General features: G+C 39.0%; 1 protein-coding gene across 1 annotated transcript in view; it reads left to right on the top strand.

Annotated features, from left to right (window-relative positions):
• The window catches only part of LOC146325665 (plexin-A1-like), a 401,996-nt gene that overhangs the window by 310,323 nt on the left and 64,594 nt on the right, over positions 1 to 27,079 (top strand). Inside the window, exons 16-19 of the mRNA XM_084721796.1 lie at positions 2,418 to 2,585; positions 13,957 to 14,050; positions 18,378 to 18,614; positions 26,681 to 26,824. Of these exons, the coding sequence (XP_084577922.1) occupies positions 2,418 to 2,585; positions 13,957 to 14,050; positions 18,378 to 18,614; positions 26,681 to 26,824 (643 nt within the window). The remainder of the gene's footprint in view (positions 1 to 2,417; positions 2,586 to 13,956; positions 14,051 to 18,377; positions 18,615 to 26,680; positions 26,825 to 27,079) is intronic.

Below are 27,079 nucleotides of genomic sequence, written 5' to 3'. Positions count from 1 at the left end.
TTATACTGTAGAGAAGGCAGAAATCCAAATATCTTCAAAACTTGACATCTAACACCAAAACAGTACAGTTGGATAAATAGCACTATAGGCCAGAGGATGTGTTTTTGATTTTGGGGCGAAGTGTCCCTTTAAGTGGATGCTATATTTAAAATATTTTTACCATTTTACCTTGCTGTCAGACAGCCTTTTCCGACAGAAAACCAATGTTATATAAGCCAAACACCGCTCTCACCAAAGCAACCAGACTCCTTTGGCAAAAACAGTCATTTCACCCTGCAGAAGACGGGTTGCTGGTCTACCGCTGTCGCTTTCAGTTAGTTTGTTTGTGTTATTGTGTGACTTTGGTGTTTTCAAGAAGTCACACAGTAACATTAGCTAACCGATAGAGGCAGCAGTAGACCATCAACTCCCCTGTTCTAGTGGTGTGTTTTTATGGTTTTAAACACCAGATTGAAAAAAGGATTTGTCACTGGATATACATGATGTCCAACACAGCCTTACATACAGCCTTTTACACTATGTGATCTGGCTTGCATTGTGAAGTGAGAAAAAATCTGCCCTGTAAGTTGAAGGGTCACTTTATTCAGCTTTTTCCTGCTTAAGTAAACCTGTCAATAGCTACAAGCAGCAGAGCAGCAATCTTGGCACACATTGGCTTTCGCTGGCCAATGTTTGGTGGCTTCTGGTGCAGCCAGCGCATATTCTGATGACTGATAATGGCTATCCTAGCCAAGACTTCCTAATCACTATAAACAGACATCTGCATATGAATGGAGATCATTTTATTTTAAAAAGCTTTAAAAAAAAAAAAAAAAAAAAAAAGCTAAATTTTAGTCAGATGATAGCCAGTGGGTTCCAAGACTGCATTTCGGCCAATGCGTTCCACCTCTTTTGCTCTCCACAAGAACTGTTTACCTGCATGCAACCAAAGCCCATTCAAACGATGATTAGTCAATATGACTCAGACTACAAACGGACTGCAAATGGAAACCAGAACTCCTTGGATCCCAACACCTTGTCCCTTGCCATACAGATTCTGCATTCATATCCAGATATCTGTTCATAGAGATAATTGAGCAGTTAGCAAGTCTTCCCTCACGAAAAAAAGGGACTTAAAAATGAGTGATGTGCATTCATGACATTCATTCCCTTCACCGGGGACGTGCCATGTTTTATGTCCGCCAGGCCAGCATAATTTGCATATTGAGACCTGATCATAAAGCAGGCAGAAACAAGCTAAAGGGAACACTTATTAATTCCCCACTGTTCAGACGTCATCCTCCAGTGGGCACAAAATACCTGCTATGAATGTGGCCACAGACACTAACATGCACTAACTGTGATTCCTGTGATCCAGCGGGCCAGGAGAGTGTTCATTTTGCAGGACTTGACTCGCCTCACTAACTGAAAAGCAACGGGCACGAGTGGAATTATCTAATCAAATTAACGGGTTACAATATGGTTTTAAGAGAATGAGACTAATTTCCTACCCAGGCTGGACACTGGTAATTACAAGCACAATGAGCAAGTCATTAAATATGTCAATGCTTCAGCTTGGACCTCAGTATTTAAGGAATGCCCTGGCACGAGAAAGTAATCATTGCCTCTTTATCATTATAATTCTGTTTTTCAGAGTGATCACACTCTGCCAGACAGCTTTCTTTGTTGGATATTGTCGAGGGCCTCCCTCTGTTGTTCTCTCTGTTGAAGTATGAATTGTTTATTTCTCCAAAAAAACATTCACTTCAGTTTTATTTTCTCTACATTTTTGCAGGTAGTTGGAGCCAAGATTTCACTGTTTATTAGATTCCCGTGAGAAAGCCTTAATATCTTTCTAACATTCAGCCAGCATCACAACAGTTTGTGAAATAGTCATGAAATGTAACAATATGGACCCAAATTCTCAATTTTTTTGATACAGTCAGCACAACTTTTAAAGTAATGAGAACAAACATAGTAATGTAATGTGAATGGTCAGTGTTGATTATTTTAAAGAATGAATTATCTTAAGCCAAACCACAATCTTTTCCTAACCCTAACCAAGTAGTTTTGGTGCCTAGACATACCCAAGACCTTTATTTTGAAAGTGTAACTGGACACTGGATGTATAATTGCTAACTTGACCTTGGAAAGAGAAAAACAGGGAATAATACTTTAGTCTGAAGGTGCGCTGGATGTCGCAAAGACAATGGAAAAATCATGTCAATGTTTGACGAACTACCGTGAGACTACATTGAAGAATCTGCTGAGAAAAGTTTCTTCTGACATTGTCGTTTGGATTTTATGTAGGTTTACAGTGTGCCATAGGGCTGTGTGGAATCATGTATCAAACTTGATACTGACTTCATATTTGGCCACCCTATGCATGGGTGTGGAATCACCTTCCTCCAACTTTTCTTTCTTTTTTGTCCATCCAGGAGGAACGCCCGTGAGATAGTGTGTGTCACGCCAGCCGGAATATCACCAGGCAGCACATCGGTGTTAGTGGACATCGACGACGCTGAGCTCAGAAACCCAGAGGTCAAGTTTAACTACACTGACGACCCAACCGTCCTGAGGATTGAACCTGACTGGAGCATTGCCAGGTAAGCTATTATGTTGTGTTATTATTTCCTTAGCTGGTTGACTTAATTTTATTCTTTTCTTGTATTTAGTCAATTTATGTTCAGAAAAAAATGCTAATTTCTAGCCTAACCAGGCTTTCAGATGAACTGGTATGACTCAGTATCTTGTGGCTGGGTGACTTACCGTCTGACCAAATAGCAGCATTTGGTTGAGAGGCAACTTAATTAGTTATGGCAACAAATGGCTGGTGTTCCTAAAATGGATCCAAGCAGCATTGGAGAGTTCTTTCACCAAACTAAAATGAGTGCAGGGTAGATACACAAATGCTAGCACCTTGATGACTGGGGGCCTCATTACAGAAAAATGTCCAAACTCCTTGTCCTATCTTAAAGTCCTCCAAAAGTTAAAATCAACTAGAACTGTAAACTCGATTCTTCAATCAGCCCTCATCCTGCCATGCCTGTATCTGTGTTTAGAGTGTACACAAGACCTTCTGTATCCTTGACAGCTGCTGTCTCAGTTCACTTGACACTGGCTAACTAGGTTGCTATAATGGCCAAGAAAAGATGAGCTGAAGGCTCTAACTGTGTCTGGAGTGGAAGAAACCCACTGTTTTATGAAGTTTTCCTCCCCATTAATGGCCCAGGTTAAAGATGTGAATAGATGTAGCACATTAGCAGTTGATATTAACCCATTAATACATTGTCCAAGAAATTTAAAGCATCATCGTACCATTTGAGTGGCCTTTCAATCATAATATTTAGGCATTCATGTTGTCATTGTCATTGCCATAATGAGCTAACAACATTTTTTTAAGTTTGCAGCAGTTTTTTTTTTAGTTTAGGACAGGATGTGTACCAACCTATGGGATTCCTAACTCAGGAATTTCTTCAGTTAGGGCAGTTCTGTAATAGCTAAATTCCCACCCTGAGCCCCAGTTTTGGACCTTGTCGTTTACACCACTGCTTGTGATACAACACCAGCAGAACAAATTCGAGGAAGCATTCTTGAAGCAGACTTAAATTTAAGATGAGAGCTCTGACAGCGGGTTTGGATAGAGCTAAATTGAAGGCGCCTCTGGAGATTTTTCATCTTTCTCAAGCAAGACGTTTTTTTTTAGTGGAGGAAATCATCAGCAGTAGCAGCGGCCTGGGTGATCGGAAGATGAGGAGTGTGGGCTTGTCAGATTATACAGCCCATTGGTTGTTTGAATGTTAAACTAATACTGATCAGCTGATGGTGTGCCAGACTAAAGTTCTCTGCCTGAACTAATGCAACTCTTAGTTTGATACCCAGCTTCCCACAGCCTGTCATACGGTTCTGTACAGTATATCCCCAGCTAAATAAATAAAGACATCCACTGCCCAGCATTGGACATGACAGGAGGGTCACTGGGGAGGACACACATACAAAGACTTTCACATTAAAGTAAATTTACTGGCAGGGAGGGCAGACACATTTTGTGTCTTTATGATGGAGACTTGGATTAAAAGTGAAGCCCTTACCTCAGTGGCTTTTCTGAAGCCTCGTGCTGCCTGAGTTCTTTTTTATAAACTTTTGGAAGTTTGGTGATTTTAATATTGCTTGGACTAATCAGAGATTTAATCCCTCTGAGGCATATATGTGTTTGAGTTCCCTCACACTACTCTGGTATTAATTGCAATCCCGAATACCCTCTGATTATTGGCACATGTTGGTCCTCATTTAATTTCGAATGTTAAAGTGCATCTCTAAGAGCTGGATGCCGTCTGCTGATAAAGGTCAAGATTTTCCTGCATAATATTTTTGTCTATTACAAATCCCCCCCTGTGATGTGGCAGCACCTAAAATTCTGTCTAGATTAATGAGTTTATAGCATTAAGATACCCACTAAGGTTGGGCAGATATAAACATTTTGAAACGATTTTAGTATTAAGCCAAAGACTTGACCAGGCTGATAATACTGAATTTTAGTGTCACATGTGACTCAGCTGATTCCACGTGGAACATAATGAGAACCCATGAGTGAGAGTGAAGTTTTCCACAACACATTTCTGCAAATCTTTCACAATAAAAGCCTTGTTAAGAAGCTAGAAGACTTTTAGTTTGAAATGGATACAGAAAGTGTTGAGTGTGTATTAATAGCATGACTTTGGTAAGTTTAACAAAGCAAATGGGCCATTGTACTTACTGTTTAATCTGCTTATAATCTACTAATTACTGACTGTATTGACAAATTATAGCTAACTAACTACCTCGCTAATTTATCTAACAGATGTCATAAGTATAAGTGACATGATGGCTGCCTGGGTTATATTAGAGATATATTGAAAAGGTTGATTTCCAGCTATGTATTAAACAAACTAGTAAGCAACTTACCGTGATGGCACCATTTGATTCATTTTAGCAGTGGCCCACATTTCCCATCATGCCTGTAAGTGCTGGACTGAGTAGTATAAAAGCTCATTTACTCTACATTACATATAGATATGGACAGAGCCTTCTGTCTGTATTCTGCGTTAGTTTTATTTATGTTTTTGCACATTTTCTGAAAGCTTGCGGATGTGGGCAAAACCAAGCAGGACCTCAGATGGTCATGGGGGCAGTGCAGCAGAGTAGCTGATAATTCAAGTGGGACATACATACATACATTTTTACATGTAAAGGGAGAATAAATGAGCTCTTAGTTTGCTGTTTAATGTTCCAAAATATAAATATTACTAGTTAGTTAGCTAGTTTTTGTAATGTCTCATTTTGATTTGTAAGAATGTCTTGTACTTTCAAACACAGGTTTAGTCCGTTTGCATAAAATCAAACCAGTTTAAGCTCCTACACCGGACCAGCAAAACTGAAAGCCAGCCAAATCCTAATACCCACCTGTCTGTACACTTTCCTGCTCTATATTTACTCTGTTATCCTGCATTTTTCAAAATACCCCATCCTCTTAATTTATTTCAAGCTCTTTGAACAAGCAGTAATCTTGCCCTGATTCCCCTCATTTTGCCTCCTTCCCTCCTGCTCCTTTCTGTCCTCCTCTGTGTTGCTTCCTTCCCTGTGGTGACTCATCAGTAGATGGTAGCAGATAGATGCAGAGCTTGTTAGAAAAGAGTGTTGATGAATCCCGCCCTGTTCCTTTTGCCCGGTAGGACTGGCCAAGCAGCAGCTGAGGCCCAATCACTGCCCCGCACACCCACTGCGAGGGCGTTTTCGTGTGTGTGTGTGTGTGTGTGTGTGTGTGCGGAGCTCGAAACTGGGGTTCTACTTCAGGAAGCTCACCCAGGGGTGATGATCCCGCACAAAAACGAGACACAAGCACACACACACACACAGACGCAGACACACACCCCACTGATTCCCAGAGTCCCTGGTGTTTGGCCCCAGATCCCTCCTCCATCTGGCTGAGAAAACCACCAAACAGCACACACACCTCCCAAACAGCGAACAAACTGTGGTAGACAAAGTGTGTGCGTTGCTTCCAGCTAGAGGAAGCTCTCATTTAGCTGATGCGTTTCAGCCAGTGCCCTCTCTCACAGTACCACATGTTGGCTCAGGTAGAAAGTATGGCGAACCAGCGAGATGTGATATCATATTGGTTCATATCCGACTCACAAAGATAGACACTTTGTGCGAATACATGCACGTCTGCAGAGCATTATCATTGTGCTTGGGTGATGATAGCAAGAGTGGATGAAAGACGGTAAAGAGAGGAAGGGAGGGGTGGTGAGGGGAGGAGGGGGCATTATCATTGTGCTTGGCTGATGATATTCCATTTAGAAAGAAGACAGAGCACTTTTAAAATAAATCAATGAGGAGTGCTCATCTGGGATCCTGAGGAAAGATGTTTGGGCAGCAGCAGAGGTTAGAGAAGCAATTTCTAAATATTTAAATCTCCTCCCAAACTGGTTGCAGTGACGCAGGTGAGTGTGGGGCTTTCCACTCCTTCAACAAGTACTGCCTAGGTGCCCTTAAGCATAGCACTGAATACCCCTTCTACTCCAGTGCAGCTACTTAATGGTAATCATTGCAAATTTGGTTGTACTGGGTAGTAGCCAAGTGTAAATCAGTGTTCACGCAACAAGTAGGCAGGCAGGCTCCATATCTGGCCTGCCAGATATTCCTGGAGTTCTGCATTAATAGACGACCTACACATTTTGATTGGCTGCATGATGGAAAGTGTACAGATGCCAAGTACAAATAAACAAAACTCTTGGGACAAAGCTTATTTAATTTAAATGCTATCATTAGGGCTGCAACTCATTATTTCATAGTTGATTAACTGGTTGATCATTTTCTCAATTAATCGATTAATAGTTGTTGTTTTGTAAATGTCAGAAAATGGGGTAAAATGTCAATCAGTGTTTTCTAAAGCCCAAGATGACGTCCTCAAATGTCTTGTTTTACTCACAGCCCAAAGAAACCCCCAAAATTTTCACATTTAAGAAGCTGAAATCAGAGAATTTAGACTTTTTTTCTTAAAAAATAATTACTCAAACTGCTCTTGCTGTAAGTTTCAAATTTTTCCTTTAAGTTAGATTAGAAAACAAAAAGAGAAAGTAACTGTGAAAAAATATCTTCCTCTGCTTAACATGGCCACAACCATCACTCCTTACCATGTAAAGCCAATCATAATGTGCACGTCATCTATAAACGCAGGATTCCAAGTAGATCTGGTAGGCCGACGACATCCGGCATCTGCACCAGAAAGATTTTATTTAATTATAATCATAAAGGCCACACTGGAAAGTGGCGCAGCAAAATTCATCCACACATGTTCACACACCAGGTAGCAGTGTGGTGGCAGGAATAGTTTGAGAAATAGCTAATGACTGACATGCTAGACATGTCAAGTAGGGATCATGTTAGCACTAGTCAGTCACAAGATTTATAAAGCTTTTTTTCTGTTTTCTCTGTAGTTTGCCATTCACTGCCTCTTACCATTTTGTTCTCAGAAGAGGAAAAAAGAAGCTTGCTAGCTGTCAGTTTTCAGTTAGCAAGCCTGTTAGCTCGCTTGCTAACAGGACATTTAGTTCACACAATTTATTCAAAAGATGTATATTCATACCATCAACCTTTGTCCTATAACTGAGTTGTTGTTGTTCTTCAGTGTGGACTCCACCATCTGCTTGAGTTAGAATGATTTTTAAAATTACATATTTAAAGTTATAGTTATGGTTACAGATCTTTAAATGTGTGTTTGCATTATGTTTACTATTTGTTATTTATATTTGAATTTGACCATTTCTACTGTTGTGATATGATGAAAACTGCCGTCACTTGAGGCAGTTTTGCAGTCAAGTGGCTTTTAAGCCTCCCCTGCTGTAGAAAAAAAAAATCACAAATATTTGACCGTCAGTGAGAGGAGGATTAGACCGAAGAGAGGGAGAGAAGGAAAAAAGTAAAACAGGAAGAGAGGACAGAAATGGCAAGAGAGGGCGGGAGAGCAGACAGACAGAGAGAAACACTAACAACAGTGGTTGAATTTCCCCAGCTATCCCTGAGAGTTTATCCTGATTGTCTTGTTGTCTGTTCCCTGAAGCATGTACCTGAGCTAAAGAGACTCACTTAGACAAAGAGAGGAGCAACAGGGACAGAGGGACTCAGCACAAATATACATCAAGCTGAGGAGGAGAGGGGAGGGGAGGAGGAGAAAGGAGGCAGAGAACAAGAAGTGCTATAAGTGCAGTCTGCCTAGTCCCATGATGCAGTTGTTGCAACGACATAAACATCTTATTAAAACTACGTTCGTTCGAATGTGGCCTCTGCTCCATTGCTCCTCTGTTAATCAGCCACCTGCATCTCCCTTATACAGAGCGCACCAATAAGCCAGGTGACTTTTTTCACTTTTTCGCTCATGCAATAATTTGTTAAAAAGTACCAGATAAATGTGGTGCTTTGCAGCAGGACTTGCAATTTTAAGAACATCGGCTAAACATTTTAATATATTTATTATTAATATAGAAATCTGCTAAATAAATCATGGCAACAGTCCAAACTAATAGACGAAGAATCCAAGAGTACATTCCCTCGCTGTGACACATCAGAAAACTAATTTGCATTCAAAGTGGAAGGAGATTGAAAAAAAAATCATTAGAGTTTAGATGGAAGTTACAGTACCCAATATTACAACTTAAACTTCTTAAGATTAATTAGACTCTGCTCAACAGAACAGACTTGATTTGTACAAAATTAATTTTACCACATCGTGGCAGAGTTTCATGGCACTCAGCCATTGTGATTGAAGTGTCTCTCTTCCAGTTGCTTAAGCCGAATGTGGCTCTTGGAGATTTCAGTGCTGTAGCAGAAATGACAGGAATACAGTATCAGAAAAAGAAAACGCCAATAGCGTGTAATGTAGAAGCAAAAGGAGAAATATTGTATTGTGCAACAACGTCTGCAGTCAAAATATCTGACTTGATGAACCCATGACATCAACAATCAAATCTTACACATGGTGCTGTTGGGATGAATGGTACCCATTCTTCTTAGCCAGTAATGGGCAACCTGCTGAAAAAAGAAAAAAAAAATACTCTAGCTGAGATGAATAGCCAGACTTGAATTCTTTTGTCTGCCAGCAATGTCAGAAATGGTGCATATACCTTTATCATTTACTCCCTTTACCTCCCTGTCATTACCTTTTGCTGAACTTACTGGATCAGAGTGAGAGGTGAATGACTCAGCCATTAGAGAGCCAGACTATCCAAGATGTTAAGAGGTTCTGCTTCATATAACAGTATGACTGCTGGTGGTGGTTGTACGGTTCTGGATAAGTGTCACATCAACGTCAAGACAATGAAAAGATGCCTGCCTCTTGGGAGAAATCAAAGGCAATCCACTGTGACCTACCAGAAGGGACTTGCCTTATTGGGATGGGGTGGGTTGGCACTGGACTGGTTTTGTCAGTTTGTTCAGTTAAACAATGACAAGACAGAAATCATGATTATTGGGGAAAAGACTAACAGACAGAAAATGTTCTTAACATTGTCACGATGGACTCGATGGAAAAACAGCACGCAGGTCAGAAATCTCTGCATCATCTTGGACGCTGACCCCACTTTCCAGAACTTTAAAACCATTTTTTTTTTTTTGGTTACCATTTTGAGAAGTATTTCCAAAGTGAGGAGGTTTTCAGAATTCAATCTAGACCATATAGCATCTGTGTTTAGGTCATTACAGTGACCATGAGTAAATTTTAAAATTTTATTGCTTGATTTTAAGGCCGTTCACGGTCTGGCACCGCAATATCTCTCAGACATGCTTGTGAGCTATGAGCCACTTAGACCTCTCAGGTCATCTGGAACAGGGTGCCTGGTTATTCCTCGTTTTGCCACAAAAATTGGTGAATCTGCTTTTATTCTCCCAGCTAATGGAACGTGCTACCTGATCATGTCAGGTGTGCCACAACACTATCATCATTTTATTTTGATGGATGATCAAAACTTTTTAAAACTGTTCATTTTAGCTTAGCTTAGTTTAGTTGGACTAATTTCTTTTACCTCAGATTCTTTTATATTCTTACCAGTGAACTGTTGGTTAATTATTTTGTTTTATCTTATTATATCTTATCTTTTCTTCCTTTTAAGCAGTTTTAATTCTCATGTCTTACTATTTTACTAGTTGATTGATGGTCTTAATTAATTTCATTTTGTCTCCCAATTGGTTTTAACACCAGTATTTTTTATGCTACTGTCTTGTGGCTGCAACTCTCATTGCTCACTCTCTGTGCAGCACATTGTGCGTTCACCTGGAATGAAATGTGTTATATAAATAAAGTTTTGCTTGCTTGCTTGTTTGTTATCCTTGGAACACTGGAGAGGTTATTATCTGAACTGCAGGCCAAGACAGGGACTAACACTTTCCTCAGTGAGTGGCATGATGCTATAACAGGACTTCATCATCATAGTGTCTACCAGTTTTACAACCAGACATGTTGCCTGGATCAGTTACCTGATCTTGCAGGAAGCAGTAGAACGTGTCCCAATTTAGCATGGACTCAGACTACCACAGGGAAGTCGTACCTTCCTTGTCAGGGTAATAGAACACAGCATACCTCTCCCTGTCTTAAGCTTGGCTGGTATAGAGACAGGAAGGGTTATCAGCTCAAGCCATCACATTGAAATCCCTACAATTTAGAAGCAGTGGGTAATTGATGGAGTCACCACTCGTCCAATTGCAGAGCGAAAGGTAAAAGTGGTGAAAATACTCCTGATGTTTGCGCCAAATTGCAGAAAATCCAAGGGATGCTTTATGTGACAGGTCCATCACTTTCACATAGAGGCAATACAGACAGACTTGCAGGATTACTCAAAGCCACCCAAGTTATTATAAATCCTGGAAGAATGTCTGATAAGGAATAGGGATAAAGGGATAAAGTACAGGGACAGCAGTGGCATTTTATAGGGCCAGCACCCATTGATATTTTGGAGACTCCACAGAAAACAGGTTGGCAAAGATTGCCAGTGAAGATACACCAAGATGTTGGGGGTTTTTTTTCAAATGTTTGAAATGATGCTTTGGGGATAAGCTCTGCAATATTCAAAACCAGCAAAAAGAGAAATGCGGTAGGAGACAAGTGGCAAGTCAGTCCGCAGAAAAGAAACTTTTGCAGTTAAATTGCCATGGCAGCGACAATGGGCCATTCCCTACCTTGAAAGTATCCCCCTGCAGAGAGCTGTTACCACTGAAGATACCTAAACAACAAAGGGAGTAAATCTTAAAAACACTTGTCTTTAAGGTGTAGCACAGGGATTTCTGAACAGAGAATTAGGTGCATTACACTACACATCCAGGCTGTAAGATGTCTGCGGAGAGACGATATTCTTTTGTGAAGTGAACTATCAGAACTGTGGGTGTTGGCCGTGGGTGTTTGAACTACAAACTTCACCACAGCCCAAAATACCCATTGAATGCCCGTTGTGTTTTTCAGAAATGCTTTGGTGTCCAGTACACAGTAAGGGAGCTGCACACTGTGTATGACTTTTTAAAGATACAAGGGTTTATCTCCGCCTTTTATTTCAGACACCGGTGTGAAAGACTACAGTATATCCCCCTCCAGGCACTGAGAAACCTGCAGAAAGACGCATGATAGGGAATCTTAAACTATATTTGGCACAGATAGCCTAGGCAGCAGTGAAAGGCAGTGATCTGCTTGCAGAAAACAGAGTAGAGTGCTCAGAGTTGGAACTGCCACCGTAAAACAAGGCAGGCATCAAGAAAGTACAATCTTTCATGAAAACCTCATAAATCCAGTTTAAGTGTAGCAGTGAAAAGGACAGACAAACTCCATTGTCTTTACAAGTGGCAAGAGTCCTCCTAGGATACAGATTTTATTTTTTCCATGTACTTCTTGATCCTTTCTCAGCACCAGTAATCCTGCACAGTGGGTGGTTATCAAAGGAAACAAGTCCACTAATCATTTTGGGTCAGATCAACATGGGGAACCAGTGAAGGGTAGTTTTTTTTTTCCAAGACTTGCATCACAAACTCCAAAAACACTTGCCAAATTGACTGGTGGAATGTGCAAACCAATCAGCCGTTGTTTCAAATCCACAAACATTTGCAGTCATGGAGAAAAGAGCGAAATCTTTCAAGAATTGATCCAACCAAGTAGACGTTTCTACACCAAGAGGTTGCGAGCCTGCCGTCACACACTACCCCCCAACAAAATGAAGGTTGGGGCTTCAGCCAAGTTCTGGTATCATTATTTATTGGATTCAGTCCAGTGACCTTCACCGACTCAAGGCAAACACATATTTACTGTGTATAGAGTTGTGATTAAGTATGTAGAGTATCTCTGTGGATCTTTCCCCCCTCGTTCAATTTCTCACTCAGCCTCTTACGCTTTTTCTCTTTTTTCTCTTTGACTTTCACTCTCACATATGCTCCCTCGTGTTCTCATTCTCTGATTTTTTTCTCTGTAAACTCCATTATGAAGGGTTCATCTCTAAGCCGTACCTGATGCCGAGGGCACTCCACCATACACCAAGACTAAAAGTTTCTTTTCTTTCTTTCCTGCAAAGTTGGCCAGCTATTCTTGTCTAAACTTTCTTAATAATAAGTGCACATACAGAGTGCTGAACTATTCAGTTTTATATATACTGTTTTTGTTCAACTGCAAATGCCAGTATTCATTCATCTTTTTCATTTTAAGCAGCCCTGCCCTCACTAATTTGCAGAAATTTTACATTTTCTTTCAACATAATTTGGAAATATACCTGTACCTGTGTTGCAAAAGTCCATAAACTGTTCACTGCCGATGTATTTCCTCTGTTTTTCACTAAAATATCCACATTCACAAAATATGATTTTGGTTGAGGAAGACTCATGGACATTTTGAGTTCCCATGAAATAGCCACTATTTCTATCTATACATATATATATGTACAGAAATGTTTTTTGTGGGCCATGGATGTAAAGCAGAACAGTCCTTTTAACTCTTCCTGGACTTAGAGCTCCCAGTAAATGTGGCCTGACTCCTGAGGCCAGTTTTGCTACAGGGACTAGGTTACAGTCTCAAGGTGGTTTTCTTGCTGGGTTTGGCTCCCAGCACTCCAGGGCTGATTCACAGCCAACTGAGCTAATGTTAGCATTAGCTACTTTAGCAACAAGTAAAGCTATCTTTCAATGAAGAAACTCCATAAATGACCTCTGCCGGTCTTGGAGGGTGTGTTTGATCCCATTCTGGCTGTTTTTACTCGGAGGATGCTGAGCCCGATTCTGTTGTGCTAGCAGTTAGCAACAAGTGAGCTGCCAAAGCTATCTGTCCATCAGGAAGCTTTGTAGTTAAATCACCAAGAGGTGAACCTGAGTAGCCAGAGGAAATAAAATGCAAAACCAGACAATCTTTCTCCCAGAAAATATAATCCAGTTTCACTCAAATCAGTGACTTTAAAAAGTTGTGTTTTTGTACACAGAGGCCTGTCTCCCAGAAACTCCACTTTCTTAGAAAGAAAGCGAGAAAGTGTGTCATTGGGCGAAAATTTAGTATAAGCCCCCAAGCGCAGGATCAGCGACTTTTAAAATTTTCTGATGGAATACTATAAGACTACTGGGAACACCTACAAAATAACTTTTTCTCTTTCTTGGACCAGATACTGGCATATAGGTAATACATAGTGCAATGTGTATATAATAAAAAAACAAACATTGCTTTTGACTTCATGTGAACTTTAAGAAAACGTTGTCAGCAACTTGAAGCGCAATACAGATGCACAATAACATTTTCAACTGAAACCACATTCTTTCCCTAATCTTGAGCAAAGTACTTTGTTGCCTAAATGTAGCCACAAGTAGAATATACCTCAGGATGTGAAAACCAGTGTCTGTTATCAAAATCCTGCACTTGGATGAACCTCATCCACCTTGACCACCATTCTTCTTCTTCTTCTCATACTGTCTTCCTCTGTGTCCCTACAGTGGTGGGACTCTGCTGACAGTGAGTGGGACCAACCTCGCAACCATCCGAGAGCCAAAGATCAGGGCCAAGTATGGGCAGGCGGAATCTTTTCATGTGAGTACTGATGACCACATAAACACAGACAGCACAAGCATGCAGCCTAACACACATGTTCACATTCACCAGACAGCCAGTGCAGACACACACAGCAGCATACACAACCTCAGATACACAAATATGAATTCACAGACATCCTGTTATGGAATATATCAGGGCCCGACTGATACTGGACTTTTGGGGCAGATGCCAATACCAATATTAGGAGGTAAAAATTCTGATATTAATATACTGGCCAATATTCTATAAACAGAATATAATATACAGTTAGACAATTATAAACTATATATAATAAATGGTAAATAATAAAGATAAATCTATGCAGGTATTAAACTTGAATGAGGAAAAAGTATCATGTAAACATAAAAATGCTTCCTGTAAAGCTAATAAATAAAAACAAACTGTGTTATGTTTTTGTTTTCTGTTTTCATAAACACATATCAGAAAACATATGTGCTTTACACTTAAAAAAAAAAACAGTTGAGAAAATTCAGACTTTTAAGGTAACTGCCGTCACTAGATTTTTGAAAATTGTTTTGAACTAAACTAAACAAAGTTTTGATGACCATTGTAGTTTTACTCTTTAGATCATCTTGAATCACTGTGTTTTAGAACCCCCAGAATTTGTATTTCAGAAATTGTTCACATTGAGCTGTAAACCTGATATGTTATTATATGGGTGCTTGAAAATTCAGTGGATTTCACTCAACCATTATTCACTTTCACTTCAATGAGTTTACTCAACAATTTTTGAAATGCACATTTTGGGGTTTGAAGTTCATCTTAACATTTTTAAAACTAACGTTGGGCTCAAAAATCTATTGATAAGTTGCCTTGAAATATTTCTTTTCAGTTTTTACAGTGCACTGACATAAAGGATTTTATATATATTATATATATTTTATATTATTCAGATTTATACACACATTCAGTTAGAGTAACCAGGCATCCCACTTTATGTGGGACTGTGCAGCATTTTTATTCCTTGTCCAACATCCCACATATTGAGATGATGTCCCACATTTTGATTGCCTCTTGTTGTAAAAAAGTTAAACCACTGCATGACAGATGCTTTTCTAAAATTTGCCTCACTGCAGCACTCTGAATCATACAGGTTATTGTGTAACTGTACTTTGAATGGGAGCTGGGAAACATGCATTAAAAAAAAAAAAATATTTGTAAAGTCACATGCTGAAGGCCTGCACTGTCTATTGTGTGCTACTGAATCAATCAGAGAGCAAAGCAAAAAAATGTTATGGGCTACGAGGCAGAATAAAAATGTTTAGATTTTTGAAGTAATACATTTTATCAAAACTGTCCGACAATGTCTCTAACATTGTCGCACACAAATATACTCCCTGCATTCATTGCATGCATTAACTGATAAATATATTGGGATGTTTCCCTCTTGCACATCTGCACAAGACTACTTCTGCAGTGCTGCTGAAGGTGGCAGACAGTCTGTCTCTGTGTGTTGCTCACGTCTTCTCTCTCTTCAGCTACAGCTTCAGACATCTGACGCTACCTCAGGCCACACAGCTTTTCAAATGTCACCGCACCACATGAGTGTTTGGGTCACAAAAAGAAAGAGACAACATGAGACAGACTGTATGTGTGTGTGAGTGACAGAGGGAGAGAGACAGGATGTTTTTTTGGGAATGAAGACAAAAAAGAAAAAAAATCCAATGCAGAACCCGAGGTGCTATTTGAAGAGTTGAAGCATTTCATCAGTTCTATAGATAATGTTCACAGAGCACTTTGGTGATTGTCACTGTGAGCTGAAGCTCTTTAGCTGTCAGGGTTAAGAACCCGTCTTCAAACAATACTAAGGCACTTCAACCTGCAGATAAAGCCGTCGTTTATTGAGGCAAACAGCCTGCGTGATGCATCCCACACAGCCCTTTATCAAAGTGCTACTTTACACTTAAAGGACTAGGCTGATGTTTTTTAATGTTGTCGTCCATTTACTACACATCACGAACTCTTAACTGACAGGCATTTTCCAGAGCATACTGTAGTGCTTTATATTTTTCAATACATTTTTCTAGCCTTCCAGACAGCCTTTCATATTCATTTCATTACTGCATGACAGCCAGCTTGAGGAGATTTCCAAGCTGAGATGGGCAATTCATTACAATGATCGTCATCTTGTGTTCAGAGCAAGACTTGCTATGATGGAATAGCACCACATTTGCAAGTCATGTTGTCATAAAATAAAATATAAATGCAAACAGTAAGTATATTGTTTTGCTTTTTTGACATGTACAATTTTTTCGTCTCGGTGTTGACATAGTTGCGCAGACAGAGGCGTGTCCTGCCAGAGGCTGTGATTCAGAGAGATGAAGAGGATTCACTGGACTTGTTTATGTTCAACTCATCAAATATGGCAGCTTTGTCAGAGGTCCCGCTGGCTAACCCGCGAAAAAGTTATACAACTGGCATAAAAACATATTCATAAATCCACGGAAATAAATTAATTGTGGGTGGGTGTCGGTGAGAACACTAATATAACACAGAAATGAAAATGTTTGTACAGTACTGACATTTAAACCCACTAATACAGTAATATCAAGCCTAATGAGCTGCCAGGATTTTATTGTGACCCCACATCCTGCCAACAATGGGATGTCACTATCTGATCTGATAGCGATGTCAGCTATTCAGTAGCTAAAACCGATGACATAAAGGCAACAACTGGTGGACAATATCAAATTGTGTATCATACATCACTGAAAGCCAAGTCAGACGTCTGGTATACAATCAGAGATTGTGAGAATAACACTGCCAGTGACTTTGCTACTTGTAAAGAGTGACAAAAAGCTTTTGATCCACACAAGCTAGGCTTGACATTACCATGGAAACACATCGACAGCCTCAGGAGCACAGGAGCTGCACCGGTTGAGACAAGTTATTGACTGTGTATGAGTGTTTAATCAAGGGTGCACTTCCAGGCGGGTGTGGATTTGACTTGAAAATAATTAGGGATATCGGTTCAATTTTGATTCTCAGCTTTGTGGGTTCGAGTTGGGTGCAGGTTAGCAGAACTACACTTTACCCATCCATTCAAACTGTAATGTTGTAGGTACTAATCAGTTTTATGTGATCAAGTTAGCAACAATAAACATACAACATATGGGTAGACTATCAAAATAAAGGCACAACAACTACTTCAGTAGCTTCAGGGTCATGATTGGGGTTAAAATTAATGTGTTAAATAAGTCCACATAACATAACTTAATGTAATTAATGTAAATTGCCTCTATAAGTGCATAACATAATGTAACATCACTTGTAACCTGTGTATTGTCTTGAAAAGAAGTCAGTGTTGATTCTTGGTTTCACAAAGGACATGAACACTGGTCTCCTGAGTGAAAGTCCTGTGTTTGTTTGCACCTGGCTTTGAAGGCACATTAAGACATAATTCTGGATGGACGGCTCCAGAAATAATGCTACAGTTGCGCTTACAGTGTCAGAATTTGACGAGGCTCTGACTAAGCTGCTGTATTTGATTAATAAGGAGTGAGAAAGGGCTGTTATTTGCATATATAGTTGTACTTCACTCAAAATTAATGAAGCAATTACTGTCTTCTGTATGCAAAACTTCATGTTATCAGTTTAAAATAAGTTAGTGGTAGTAGTAAATGAACCAGGGGTCTTCAACAGGGGGTCTGCAACCCCTATGGGTCCTCAGAGTTACTGCGGGGCTTCCGCCAAATTATTACTTGATAGTTTTTGAAAGTTTTTTCTCCAAGAATTTAGATACAAAATGAAAATACACATTAACATGAATCCAACATTTGTAACTCTGCGTGGAGGACCCTTGTTCTAAACCATGCAAAAAAAGCAAAATGCAGTATACAGTCCTCCAAGCAGTCTTGTAAATTAAAGCAAACATTGTGAAAACATCATGTATTCATGTATTCTCCAAGGCAGAGATGTAAAATATTCTTAGGTACAAGCAAAGGCACACAGCACATTGCCCATTATTAACAGTTGATCATAAATTTGCAACCAATTTACATTTCCAATAGGTTTAACAGCATTGTAGTTTCACAGGGCATTGGCTTACAAAAAGGATTGGTTATTATACCCAACAGATCTCTTTAAAAAGGAAATGATAGCCTGCAGATTATCCTCAGTATATCAAAAGGAGGCTGGGCTACCTGATTTATACATGATATTCTCTTTTAAATAGAACTATAACTAAATTATGATTATAAGATTAGGAGTTTTCTTTTTCCCCTATTTATTTATAGTAGATTCTCCCATTAGCTAAAATCATAAGCTATAAATTGTGTCTTGTTTGGCTCTCCTTCTTTCTCAGAACTGTACGGTGTATAACAACTCAGTCATGGTGTGCCTGGCTCCATCCGTGGCCGATTCAGAGCTGGGTTTTTCCGAGACCGGCACCGGGCCGGACGAGATCGGGTTCTACATGGACAACGTGAACGCACTGGTGGTGGTCAACGAGACCTTCAGCTACTACCCCGACCCTGTGTTTGAACCGCTGAGTCCCTCTGGAATCCTGGAGCTCAAACCCACGTCGCCGCTCATCCTCAAGGTCAGAGAGACGCAAGTGTTGTTTTTTTTTGTTTAGTTTTTTTGAGAGGCTTTTCTCTACCTGCCTGTACATTTCACTTTATTTCATCAGGGTTCTGATCTGAGCTTTTACCTTGTAGCTTTGGTTAGCAGCACCACTTATCTGGGGAGCTTTGTAAACATTTTTTTTTTAACTTGTCAGGGACTTGTTCTACAATGCCGCTGTGAAGATGAAGACTCTGAAGTGCACAGCCTTTAGAAAGCTGATGCAGTGGGAATAAGGCTATTGACGCCTACTCAGAGCTGAACGTTGTCACTTTTACTTGGTGTTAAAAAATGATCTGGATTTCAAGTTAATGTATAATTACCTATAACTCATCTTCAGATGTAAAAGTACATTAGTTAGAAAAATAGAAATTTAGAAATAGGAATTTTCCTCCTTTTATTTTTTATTATGAAATTAGCTGTTGGTATGAGGAGGATAATTCTTTAGTGCAGTTGTACCTGGACTTGCCTCATAGCACACAACTTATATTGAACAATCAGGGCAGTTTTTTTGGGAGAAATCCTCTGAATTGACCTTTCACAAAGCTTCCTCTTAATTACAGTTAGATGCAGTTCACAATGATAAAGATGGCAGATTACCATTTTTCTGTAACCAATGGACCCTTTGATTTTGATTTTAGTTTCAAACTGGCTCATTTTAGAATAGGAATCATGTTAAATGTTCATGTGATGGCGACCTACATGATGTTATGCCTGTAAAAATCAGGACAGAGAAGCTAACAGTGGCTAACATAACTCTGATAGCATCCAGACTTAGGTTTCCAGACAGTAGGGTGAATGATTTATATATCCTTTTGTCCCACAACCTAATGCTGTGCTCTTTTGCTCTGGAAAGTTATGTTGGGATTACCTCTGGATGCAGTAAGCTAGCTAGCAGACTAATGTTTGCATCTTTAAGTAACGGTCTCTTCCTTAATGTAAAGGAAGATTGCTTTGCAGTGCAAAACTGGAAGAGGATGTTGCTCTTTCACTGCAAACAGAGCCAAAGATAGATTTAACCAACAATAATATTGTTAAGATACTAGATCCTATAGACCACTGTGTTTTGGTGGATTTTTTTTTACACCATCATTGATTTTTAACAGAATATTGCTGTTGAGCAGCCATACAAAAACAGTGTGTTAAAATTCAGTGTGTACACTTGTACACACATTGTAAATATTTTATCTGAACCCGGGTCTCAGCTAGTGGTAGATGTTTTTCTCCCAAGGTTTCTCTACTTTCAGGTTGACTATGAGAGTCTCAAACATATTGAACCTATCTTGTATTAATAATGGCAAAGCCTACATACACTGACACACACATTCACTGACATCTGTTTTTTTTTTTTTTTTTGAACACAAGAAAGAAAAAAAAATCTCGCAAATGTGTTTTCAAGGTCTCGCAGAGAGGGAGGAAAAAAATCTCACAAATTCATAATTGAAAGCTGAAAGCAAACATCCGCACCTTCCAAGGCCAATATCTGTCCTTCAGTAACTAACAGCAACTTCTCTGACTGCCATCCTCCTCTGCAGCCTCGAGCCCTCTTAAATAACAGTCCTTTCAATTTGTGTAATTAATTTCTAGTGCTGGAAGGGCCAGTGTGGAAGCACACGGGCCCACGGTCCAGGAGACTTGGATTATATTGGTTTTCATTTTCATTAACAGTGATTGGACATAAGTATATGAAATTAATTGGCAATTTCTGAGTTGTGTGTGTGTGTCAGAGTGTTATCTCACACAGCTCACCTGAAATGTTTAGTCAAAGAGTGATTGGAGAGGAATTAGAGTGGCTGTTTTGGAGGGAATATATATGCGCCATTACTGATGACAAAGTAACCGAAACAGCCAGCGGATCAATGACTGGAAATAACTTAAGAAGGTAAACAGGCTCCTGTGCAATGGAACGAATTGAGCAGCTGCATACACACTATGAGATCTGGAGGAACAAACACATATTTTTGTATCCCCTCTTTTCGATTGTACAACTTTGTTATTTTTAAAGTAAAATTGTAGTATATTTATTGTACTAATTCATAAAATAAGCATATGTCCAAATTGAAATACTGGCTTCTCTGACAACAGCGCTACAGCCAGCATGTTCTCCTTTGAAATTTCTATTCCTGTAAAAAATGAAATAAAATGTTTAGAGATAAAATTAATTGCCGAATCTTCGTCAAAAGAGTCAGTGTTTGTTCATGAGTTGTAAGACATCATTAATAATCTCTTTGAAGGCATAGATGTTTATAACAGTTAAATTGAGAAAAAAGTTAATGGAGATTGGCAGACAGTTACTGAACTCCAGCTCCAGCGTGAATTTTGGATTGGTTGTTTTCAGGACAGGGGGAAAAGAGCTCACTTGTTATTTGGACTGTAGCAATCATTCTTGAAGGCTAGGGACTTATATTTCTCCTTTAAATATTTGAGCAAGGCCAAGGCAAAATCTTTGTCGCAAAATGACAAAATCCAAGAGTGAGAATAAGTGATGGCTGTTATCTTGTGATTCTAGAGTTTAGGGATGTGGGGATTTTGAGGGATTTTTAATACATCATATTTTTTAAAGGGAGTTTGATGTAATGTTTTACCTACAGAGTGCAGGGAGTTATATTATATTATATTATATTATATTATATTATATTATATTATATTATATTATATTATATTTTATTGTATTATATTATATTATATTATATTATATTATATTATATTATATTATATTATATTATATTAACGAAATAGTAGGTAAGGGCTAGAGTATAGTAAGGTTGTCTGACACTGACTGCTGTTAGTGACTGGTTTCATTAATGGTTTAATAATGCATGTATTGATTACTGACAGTGGCTGATCAGTTAATGTACCTCGTGTCTAATGGCAGTAAATGGTTACCATTTGGTTGCCTTTTGTCTGTCACTCAGTGCTGAAAGTACAAACCACAATGAAAAACTAATATTTTTAAATGTTACAGTGCAATATAGACTGTGCTTTATAGTGAAAGAGCAGTTTTATTGATTATGATTGAAGGCTATATTGCAGGAAAAGGCACTTTCATGTCTTATTAAATGAAATAAATCCTGCCATACTAATCTTATACCTACAGCTTCACTACACTGTGCAGACACTTTGTGGGCTGTACAGTGTAAAGATGTAAAATGGCTGGTAATAATTTACTTATCAGTTACTAGTTAACACCAGCTACAGATAACAGCAGACAGCGGTTAGCCTACTTTAGCAACAGGCCTATTAGCTAACCGCTATCTGTCCATCAGGTAACTCTGTACGCTGTATCTCACTGGTATTGTACTCTGTTGTCAAACTGATCTTAAAACATTTTATGACAACTTTATGGCAAATCCAAATGGTACTGCTTTATTTGAACTCCAGGAAATGATTCATTACACTGTTACCAAAGCATTTGGCCGTGTAATAAAACTTAATGGTATCTATGACAAGTCCAAAATGCATCACCTGATAGCGAGGAAAATATTCATGGCCATGGCCACTGTCAAACCAACCACATGTGACAGTATAATGTGATGTAAAAACATACAGTTACAGAGTTTCTTTAAGGTTGATTATGTTAAGTTGTCATAACAAAAACACTGATAGGTCATGTTCTCTTGGTTAATATCAAGATATTATTGGCTTGAGTACAGTCAAGTTGTCATAACAAAAACATCTCAAACAATGCCAGCTGCGCACCAAAATGAGATAACTTATGTTATGTTGGTCAGTGCTAAGTTGCAATAACAAAGACATTCATGGCTTGATTAATGTCAATTTGTAATAACAACGACATTCAGTCAGTTAATGTCAAGTTGTTATAATGAAGAGATTTTTGTCTTGGTTAATGTCAAGTTATCATTACAACAGACATCTGAAGTAATGTCTTCTTAATATTAAAGATGACATAATTGACTGTAATTACAACAGTCGGACTCTGTAGTGTTAATGACAGTGGTCATGACATGGTTATGAAACTGTAATAACAGTCTTATGGACACCCCTTCAAATAAAGTCTTACCAAATGGTTTACTTCATCTTTCATGAGAGTGTATACTTTGCACCATAAAGAGATGATATAATATTCATTTCTTTCAGATCAGTGTCACATTGACATGTTGGATTTGCATTGAATCCAGTGTTCGTTGCTTTTATCTTCTGCCAGAATTCACCCTGACTATCTCTTATGTTATCACAGAGAGAGTGTGCTACGCTGTTTATTTCCATGAAGAGACTGAAAGCAGCGTAACCATCGTAATTTATTTCTTAAATGATAATTTATTAGCAAAGAGCCTCTCAGTAATTGCCAAATCTCCTGCTTGGCTTGTCGGTGGAGCTGCCTACCCATTGGAAGCGCTGATGAGATGGACAAAAAAAAATGCAATTTGGCAGGGTGGGGTGGGATGCGGGGGTTGCATTTTTTTCTCCGAGTTGCGTGCACTGCGCTCGCCACGCAATTAATTTCTCATCTGAAGTGTCGGGTGTGTTTCTACTGAGGTGTGTTAGCGGGAGAAAAAACATTTATCTGGTCTCGGTGTTTCGTGAGTGCCTTCCCGTGTGTGTGTGTGTGTGTTTTGTGAGATCGTGTCCCTGCATGATGCTTCTTGCCTGGAGTGTGTATGTGTGGCAACAGCTCCACGTGTGGCTTCGACTTGAGTGCGTGTGTGTGGCTTGATCTCTGCATGTGTGTGTGTGTGTGTGTGCGTTCGCGAGATGGAATGGGATGCATGTTTACAGGGTTGCAGAGCGGGGCTGGGTGGCGGCCTGCAGAGACGATGGGATTGGAAAACGGAGTCTGTCTCTGCGTCCCACTGCTAAGCCAGCGGGAGACGCGGCAGCTATCTCCTCTCCCTCTCTCCCTCCGCTCTGTCTATCTTGCCGGCTCTGTTTTCAGCTCAATCCCTTTTTTTTCTTTCTCACTTTAGAGTGTATCCCTTTCATCTTTTTCCACCCCTCTCATAATCTTTTCTCCACTCTCTCTGCTCTCTGCAACCCGCTCTCCTGATGTTTCCCTGCCACGTTTCCTATCTGTCTTGTTTTCTTTGTATTCATCTTTTCCTCCTGTTGCTTTTTGTTTTCCTGATGTTACCTTGTGCCCTAACAGCCCTTCTTCCATCACAGACAAAGTGTGTGGCAAATTGGAATGAGTGGACTTGATATTGAAATGAAAAAAGTGAAATTGACAAATGTTCAAATTTACACACCTGCAGTACAGACTTAATGTGTGGAATCAAAACAGTGTTCACAGTATGCATTTTCTACCTTCCTTTTCCTCCTTTTCATCCTCCTGTCATATTACTTTTCTCCAAATTTTTGGCTTGACTTATCAGAATTATTTCAGTATAGGGCAGAAAATGTAAATATTCCATCCCAGAAAGACACAATTCATATCTAAAACCACAAGCATATGAACAAGAACAGTTGATCAGCAATTCAACAGTTGAAAGCAAACAATTCACACGAACAGTTTTTGCTTAAAGGGACATATTTTTCCTCTGGCCTGTCGTGCTATTTATCCATCTTGATTTGTTTGGTGTGAGTTGCAAAGTTGTACACATGTCTGTCTTCTCTCCAATATAAGAGGACTAAATGATATATGTTTTTTGGTGCTCAAAGCACCAAAAAACATATATTATTTATATTATACGTATAAAAACTCAACTCCAGTGTCTCTTTCCAGAAATCATGACCTTGTTATTGAAGATAATCCACAGACATTTATGTGAACAGTTTCATGCAGGGACTACTTTAGAATCCACTGGCACTACTTTTTTTCTAATAGAAAGTAAGTAGTTCCTGCATGAAAATGCTCACCATGAGGTCAAGGTGGATCCTCAGTAACCAGGTCATGATTTTTTCAAGTGTATTTGAATTTAGTCCATCCATCTAGATGGATAAACAGTACTATAGGCCAGGGGAAAAATATGCATTTTAGATTTTGGGTGAACTTTTCTGTTAAATCATTGGTTCTCAAATTAAAAATATATATATATTTATTCATTTCTGTTAGAGGCTGCATGTATTTTATGTTAAGACTTTTAACAGTCATTACTTTTCTACACAAACTCTTTCCTCTCCACAAACAGTTTTATTGGTTTATTGCATTCAAGCCCCAGGTTATATTGTCTATTATTAAACCTGTTGTTGTTGTTTTTTTATTATTAGGCCTGTTTTAGATTTTCTGTTATTTATATTTCATATTTATTTTCTGGTATTTAAAATAATCAGAATATACGCATTTTATTGTACGTGTGCACTAAGTGAAATATACTGTCTTGATGTGTATGTATATGCAGTCATAAAATATTACTTTTAATATTTAACATCTTTCTGATAAATTTCTCTTGTATTCTTTCACATAACTAAGCAGAAGTGTAAAAAATATCAAATATTTCTAAGGGACATAGACATTATACAGTATATTTACTATTTTCTAAAGGGTGATTGATTTGATTTTGTCTACAAAAATCCCATGGAAAGCACAAAACCAACGATGATTTGGTCTTATTAGCTGATATTGACATCAAAGCCTCATACATCTTCTTCCTGTGTGTCACTGAGCTCCATTGTTGTCCAAAAATGATTAAAATCATATCAGTGAGCCACACTGTTGCACTGGGTGACATGTTCCTTCATTATGATGAACATGGGCATTCTTCTTCCTGCTGTCATAAACAAGAGTTGCGATGGAAAAAAAAAAAAGCCTAACAAATGCACTTTTTAGTCTTTTTTTTTAAGTAAGGTTTGCTGAACACCAAAGTGCCCAGCTGTGTTAAGAGGTTGCTGAGACTCTTAAAAAGCAACATACTTTTGACCCCAGTGGGGTTTCTTGACAATGAGGAAAATACCCAGCATTACCAGTCTTTTAAGCGGGTTTCTAAATGAGCAATTGTAATGAAAGTGACTAATTTCTCCACATTTCTTTACAAAATTAAGTGTGATTTTTTTTTTTTTATCAAAGAACCACATCATCAGAGCCTGTTTACACCTGGCATCAACATGCGTTTTGGGCGGTCCAATCACAAGTGCTCTAAGTGCGTCACTTCACACCTGGCCCAGAGCGTCTCCGCCTGAATCTCTAGTGACCGTGTGAGAATGGATCTCAATTCCTGCTATATTAGAGCTGTGCAATTTGGAGAGAATGAAATATCACAATATCCTTCAACAAATACCTCAATATTAATATTTAGCATGGATAAAGACAAATAATAGAACAGTTAAACAGTCTGGTAAGGTCAGAAAATGACATCCCTTCACTGTAATGCAACCTTTAAACTAGGAAGACGATATCTAGTCTAATATAACCATACCATGTCATATTTATATTTTGCTATGCTCTATGCTCTATATGCATATAAACATATCAGGGACTAACTTTTTTTTCACACAAATAGTAAAATATCTTAATGTACACGACAACAACAATATTTAGTACAAGGAAAGAAACAACTTCATCTATTGCATTCAATTCCAAATTTGCAAGAAGGCATTAACGAATACAAAAAATTCTGTTTCTCCTCAGTCAATAACTTGGTTGAAACAGAAACAAACATCTGCTGGTTACCCTGACTGGTTAGAGAGAATGTCCATTACAGTGGACCAAATGATGTACTTACAGGACGTCAGTTGAGTAGGCGTGGTCAGGTGTGGTCTAGGACATGTGGCATACACACTGCTAAAAGAATATGGTCACCTGCAGCCCAGACCACCTCCGAATGTGGTCTGAGAGGCTGGATCTCAGTGTGATCTCAGTGCATCTTTGGTGCATTTACACCTGTACTTAGAGCTGTTCTCTTGTGATCAGATCACCCAAGACACATGTTAATACCAGGTGTAAACAGAGCTGGAGTATTTTGAACAAGCACACTTGCAAGAAAAGGTGTTTGACGCTATCTTACCCACTTTTTAGTTACATAAAAGATTTAATAACCATATTTCCTGCAATTAAATCATGTCCTAGAAATATCCGAATAGAAAATGAAGAGTGTATAAATGTGCTGAATGCCTCTCCTCACCACACGTCTCTCTGTTGTCTGTGCCCAGGGTCGTAATCTGATCCCAGCAGCTCCGGGCAACAGTCGCCTCAACTACACGGTGCTGATTGGAGAAACTCCCTGCGTCCTCACCCTGTCTGAGAGCCAGCTGCTGTGCGAATGGCCCAACCTCACCGGACAACACAAAGTCACGGTAAAGATCACGACTCTGTGTCCTCTGTCTCTGCATCTCTGTGGCGTTTCTGATCCGTCGTGACTTTGACTTTCTAAAATGTTGCAACTTGTCTGACCCATTTCGTGCTGGATCGATTTTCTGAAAGGAAACCCGCTCGATATAAAGACCTTCATGGTCGACTTCTTTCTTAATTTCATTTTTTACTTCTTATCTTTCTTATTCATTAAATAACTGGGTCACTTTTCAGGATTTATTCAAAAAACAATTTATAAA

The sequence above is a fragment of the Lutjanus erythropterus genome, chromosome 6, assembly GCF_056507025.1.
Source record: "Lutjanus erythropterus isolate fLutEry1 chromosome 6, fLutEry1.hap2, whole genome shotgun sequence".
Classification (NCBI taxonomy): domain Eukaryota; kingdom Metazoa; phylum Chordata; class Actinopteri; order Lutjaniformes; family Lutjanidae; genus Lutjanus; species Lutjanus erythropterus.
This window is presented reverse-complemented; position numbering and strand designations above follow the sequence as displayed.